General features: G+C 35.7%; 1 protein-coding gene across 1 annotated transcript in view; it reads right to left on the bottom strand.

The window, feature by feature from the left end:
• The window catches only part of LOC106011743 (vascular endothelial growth factor receptor 2), an 11,613-nt gene extending 5,378 nt beyond the window's left edge, over positions 1-6,235 (bottom strand). The window contains exons 1-6 of the mRNA XM_013082406.2: positions 6,227-6,235; positions 5,344-5,466; positions 3,824-3,894; positions 3,262-3,302; positions 1,581-1,680; positions 427-532 (exon numbers count right to left, since the gene is read on the bottom strand). Coding sequence (XP_012937860.1) covers positions 427-532; positions 1,581-1,680; positions 3,262-3,302; positions 3,824-3,894; positions 5,344-5,466; positions 6,227-6,235 — 450 coding nt within the window. The remainder of the gene's footprint in view (positions 1-426; positions 533-1,580; positions 1,681-3,261; positions 3,303-3,823; positions 3,895-5,343; positions 5,467-6,226) is intronic.
• Positions 6,236-6,266: the final 31 nt, after the last annotated feature.

Here is a 6,266-nt window from a genome sequence, read left to right as displayed (position 1 = left end):
CCAGTCTAGAAAGCTGAAGTTGTGGTAGAATTTTTTTTTATAAAAAAAAACCTTGGCAGCCCAAGAAACACAATTTAAAAATTCATAAAGGTTCATCAACCATTCAGCTATAATACAAAGTGACTTCCTTTAATATTTACTTCAGTGCAGTGCGTCCATTCGTTGTTTAATCATGTTAAGTGTGCCTGGTTGTGTCGGCAACTAAGGTCACTGGCGGTAGTTAGGGCATACTACGGCCTGGCAACTAGAGTCGCCGACGGTACTGTAAAAGTTAACCTTGCTTGTTTGTTTCAGTTTTGTAAAAGTTTTATGGCACTCGCAACTGCATATCCTTCCTTGTTTAAAAACAGGTAGTACCAGAGGGAAATACAGGGGAAAACAGTTTGACATCTCTTCCCCCCCCACCCCCAACCCCACCCCTCTCACCTGTTTAACATTGGCTTCCAGGAAATCTCCCATGGTAGACACCAGTTCAGAAAAGGAAGGTCGCTCGTCGGGGTCGACTTTCCACGTCTTCAGCATCACCTTGTAGCTGTACACAGATTGTTGGGTCGTTAGAAACATTTGGTTATTCTTTAACACTTTGAGGTCACTGAGCGCAATAATACGCCCAGAAAAACTATATATTCCGGTCACCTAGCGCAGTTCTGCACCAGGCCCAAGAAGTTTGTTGCAGTCATTCTCCTGGCTGGGTGACCAGATGGGATATTTTGTACTGCTGGCTGTGTGACAGCAAAGTGTTAAGGGGAGGAGCGACCCTTGATTTTGCTGATTTTGGGTCAGGCAATGCACATTTTATCTTGGCTGATTTTTTAAAGAATCAACCAGTTTTTTGTCTAGAAATAGCTGGAGACAATTGAGAAAGATTCCTTATTCTTCAGGCAAATTGCCTTTAAAAACATGAGGATGGATTAATAAATATAGTGAATTTTCACAATTATAGTCGGTTTTCGCAAAATTTAATTTTTGTGCAGTTTTTTCCCTATACTTATTCCTTAGTTTTCTTCCTTTTGACTTGAAACTTTCAGGAATAGTTGGCGAAGCTGCCATCAATGTAACAGAGAGATATTAGTGAAAAAATAATACTTTTCCAGTGGCAAGCAATTACGCAACCTAAATTTAGAAAAATTTGTTTATATTTTGGAAAAATTCCCTTTTTTTTTCTCTTTTGCACTTATTGAAAAAAACTTGCTGTTACTCTGATAAGGTCTGGTTCAGGTATACTCTAACCAAATTTGGTCTGTAAATAAGAAAGCCTTAGGGATTTGAAATTCATTGTTCATTTTCAAGATGGCAGCCGTTTCCATAGCAACCGCAGTAGCTATGATAGACTTATATGTGTAGCCTACTTAGATTTGATCTCGGGCAACAAACATAGATAATGGTCCTCAAGGGCAGCTCCTCCCGTTAAGATGACTCTTGTCAGCTGAGTTTTCACTTTGTTAGCATAATACGTCACTCAGTGGAGTCCGCTTAAAACAAAGTTTAATCCAAAAAGAGCTGTAAACCAAAATGAAATAAAATCACAGGTGAGCGTGGTACACAGATGAACGCAGAACACAGATGAACATGATACTCACAGCTCAGGACTGGCATACTGAGGTTTCTCCATGCGATAGCCGGACTTGAGGAGACCAATGAACTTCTCGTTTATCTCCACACCAGGGTAAGGATTGCCGCCTAAACCAGACAGAAAGCGAGAAGGAGTAAATTCAATTTGCATATATATACAATTCTATCAAATATAAAAAAGATTCTCAATAAAGAGTGATAGGGGTAATTTCTGGTGATGATAACAGAATTTCTGTTTTACAAAAATATCATTAAAACAACGATGTTCTATTTGTTTTAGGAAATGTTTAAGGCACTTGCAACACAATAAGGTCATATAAGTGCCGAAGATTAGAGGTGTTACAAGAGAGTAACAAACACAAAAAACAAGGGGGGGGGGGGGGGAGATAAGGATGATAGATGTTTGATAGGAAAAAAGAAGCAAACCACACCAGAGCACCCACCAACCACCCACAATGATGTTCTTGAAAGTGAATTCCCAATATCTTTTTTAGCAGTGACCTGCAGTGATTGTCTGCCCAATCCAATAAAAGAAATAGAATATTAACAAACAGTTTAAAAAGCCCCCCAAAAAAGTTATATCATTTATCTAACATTCTAAAAGAAATACATAATTTCTTATCATAGCCAAGCAGGTAAGTCACAGCACTGAAAGACATTCTCATGCCCATCATTTGTAAAAGAAGATCATATGGAAGGAACCAGAACATATTCACAAAGTTCAAACTCTTTTCTCCTCAATGCAATAATTCCTTACAAAATCTACAATTTCAACAACACAAAAAAACCAAAACAAACGATAGTTTTATCAGAATTAACTATCACCCTCATACATTTGAACAAAGAGATGTTTTTGAATTATCTGTAGGGCCTACTATAAGCTCTCATTGAAAAAAGCAATATAAATATTTTTCAAACCATAAAAAAATTCAAACAAAAAGCCTGAGGAACGTAAATCTGACACACAACTAGAGCGCAAAATTCACAGCACAAAATTGATACAACTAGAGCATAAATCTGACCCAAGAAGAGCACAGAGAATAAATCTGACCCAAGAAGAGCACAGAGAATAAATCTGACCCAAGAAGAGCACAGAGAATAAATCTGACCCAAGAAGAGCACAGAGAATAAATCTGACCCAAGAAGAGCACAGAGAATAAATCTGACATAACAAGAGCATAAATCTGACACAAAAAGAGCACAGAGAATAAATCTGACACAACAAGAGAATAAATCTGACACAACAAGAGAATAAATCTGACACAACAAGAGAATAATCTGACACAACAAGAGAATAATCTGACACAACAAGAGAATAAATCTGACACAACAAGAGAATAATCTGACACAACAAGAGAATAATCTGACACAACAAGAGAATAAATCTGACACAACAAGAGAATAAATCTGACACAACAAGAGAATAATCTGACACAACAAGAGAATAATCTGACACATCAAGAGAATAAATCTGACACAACAAGAGAATAATCTGACACAACAAGAGAATAAATCTGACACAACAAGAGAATAATCTGACACAACAAGAGAATAAATCTGACACAACAAGAGAATAAATCTGACACAACAAGAGAATAAATCTGACACAACAAGAGAATAAATCTGACACAACAAGAGAATAAATCTGACAGAACTAGAGCATAAATCTGACACAAACAGATTTCTTACCTAGTGAGAACAGCTCCCATAGCATGATACCATACGACCATCTGTAGACAGAAAAATCACACATTACAAATGTCCAAATTTGATGAATCCCAAAGGCATCAAATAGATTGTATGTTTTGGTAAAGAGAAATACTTTGACGCAGTAACACTCAATTAGTAAAGGGAAAAGGTAAGACAGACAGATGGAAGCAGAAAGAGGGAAAAGACGAAGCAGTACACTCTTCCAGGCACAGGTCCTCACTTGGGAAATAATAATAATAATAATAATAATAATAATAATAATAATAATAATAATAATAATAATAATAATAATAATAAATGACATATATATAGTGCTTAACCCCCCATTAAAGTACACAGGCTCTGAGCACTTTACAATACAGTACAACGTACAACAGTAACATAAAACGTCGGATTCTGACGAAAAGAAAATCACTCCAAATATTCAACTTATTAATTTAAAAACAAAAATGGTTTCAGCTGACATTTGAATGAATCAAAATTCTAAATTTAAAAAAACAAAATAATTTCTAGAACAGCGTCTACAGATCTGACAACTTACACATCACTCTTGGTGGTGTAGATACGATGGGTGAAAGACTCCAGGGCCATCCACTTGACAGGCACTGGACCCTGGGAATTGAGATGTTACAATGTTACTAGGTACAAAGTTATTATAGACAGGATGGATATGTGAAAGGGTTACAAGGTGCAATTTTATAGACAGGATGGAAAAGTTACAATGTTACAAGGTATAATGTTATAGACAAGATGGAGAAGTTACAGAGTTACAAGGTACAGGGCGATAGACAGGATGGAGATGTTACAGTGTTACAAGGTATAATGTAATAGACAGGATAGAGACTTTACAGGGTTAGATGGCACATGGCTATAGACTGCATGAAGACCTTACAAAGTTACAAGGTACAAAGAGGGATAGAGCTATAGACAGAATAGAGATGTTACAGTGTTACAAAATATAATGAAGGGAGGTGCAGAGGTATAGACAGGGTGGAGATGTTACCGTGTTACAAGGTACAAGGCTATAGACTGGGTGGAGATGTTACTGTGTTACAAGGTACAAGACTATAGACTGGATAGAGATGTTACAATGTTACAAAATATAATGATGAGAGGTACAGAGGTATAGACTGGATGGAGATGTAACTGTGTTACAAGGTACCGTACAATGTTTGTAGGTACAAAATTATAGACAGGATGGACACATTACAGCGTTAGATGGCACAATGTTAAGAGGTACATGACTATAGACAGAATGAAGATGTTAGAGTGTTACAAGATACTAGGATATATTCAAGATAAAGACGATTTGTTTAGGCTGAGGCCTACTAAATTCAAGCTAATCATTTATCCATGAAAAATATCCATGAAAAATATCTATGAAAAGATACAGGGCGAGATTTCTGTACAAATGACTTGCTCTCAAGAGAGTTGAGAGTACCCTGTACAGTGATAAATAAATCCAAGAAGCCTGCAAAAACTAGAAGTTTCAAGGTCTATAGAAAAAAGAAAAACCTCTGTGAAATTAAATTCTTTTCAGACATATCAATATATTGGTATCTTTCAGGCAACACATTTGGATGAATCGCCGATATATCGTCAGCCACTTGAACAAGATTGAAAAATTTGTTTCATTATTTCCATTCTATTACTTTTGTAACATCAATGAACTCCAACATTTATTAATCTTTGCAATGATATATAACTGCCACTACAATCTTCCTATACCAACTACAAAAGCTGTTTTATTTCCATACCCTCAACATAATTCATTGGATTGCGAATTAATTACAACTAAATTGTTTTAACAGCCGAAAAAAAATTGAACTTTGAATGATTAGAAACTTGTCCAGTGCAGAAAACTGTTTCAGTTTTAGTTTGAGCTTTACAGCACTTGCACCACAATCAAGTTATATATAAGTGCCAAAGAGTGGCATGCAAAGAAAAGAAGGAGGAAAAAAAAGAAAAGAAGTAAGATAGGTGTTCGATTTTAAAAAATAAAAAAAATAAAGAAGGAGCAGACCACCCCACCAACAACCCACAAAGCTGTTTGGTACTTACATCTCCCTTCTTGTGGTACTCAGGATCTTTGTACAGGTCTTTGGCCAGGCCGAAGTCACAGATCTTCACAACGTTATCCTCGGCCAACAACACGTTTCTCGCTGCCAGGTCGCGGTGGATGTACTGGAAAGTGAGGGAAAAAAACAAAACAAAAAACCTAATGAAAATAACCTTTATAAACAGGAGGAGAAATACGTATGTATAAATATAAGAAATACAAACACGAAATACAAACACTTTAGTCGTTTTTTCCAGTAAGAGTTTTACGGAACTTGCAATACAAAAAAGTCATATAAGTACCAAAGATCAGAGGTGTTACAAGAGAGTAACAAACACGAAAAATAAGGAGGAGAGATAAGGACGATAGATGTTTGATTGGAAAGAAGGAGTAGTCTACACCAGAGCACCCGCCAACCATCCACGAAATACAAACACCATCACAAAAGCGATAAAAGGAATATAGAAAATTTATAGAACGCAACAGCCAAATAAAACATACTTTTGTATTTTACTTCCCCCTGTTTCGACAATAGATGGAAATTCATCTACTTCCTACCAAAACCTAAAGTGTGAAAAATCCTACACCTTCAACAGATGTTCAATATCTAAAAGTAAGAATATCAACACAATATGATTAATTTATTCTCTTTTAAGTCTTTAATATCTACAAGAAAAAAACAACCAAAACAATAAATATTCTCTCTCAAGTCTTTAACAGATGTTCAATATCTACAAGTAAGAACAACAAACAATAATAAGACTAATTCTCTTTAATCAACAAACACATATCTTTCTCTTTAGTATCTTTCTCTTTAATCAATCAACAAACACGTATCTTTCTCTTTAATCAACAAACACATATCTTTCTCTTTTATTTACAAACATATATCATTCTCTTCAATTAACAAACAAGAATCTTTCTC

The sequence above is a fragment of the Aplysia californica genome, unplaced genomic scaffold (assembly GCF_000002075.1).
Source record: "Aplysia californica isolate F4 #8 unplaced genomic scaffold, AplCal3.0 scaffold00173, whole genome shotgun sequence".
Classification (NCBI taxonomy): Eukaryota; Metazoa; Mollusca; class Gastropoda; order Aplysiida; family Aplysiidae; genus Aplysia; species Aplysia californica.
The sequence above is the reverse complement of the archived record's forward strand: the minus strand, read 5'-3'. Positions and strand labels throughout refer to the sequence as shown.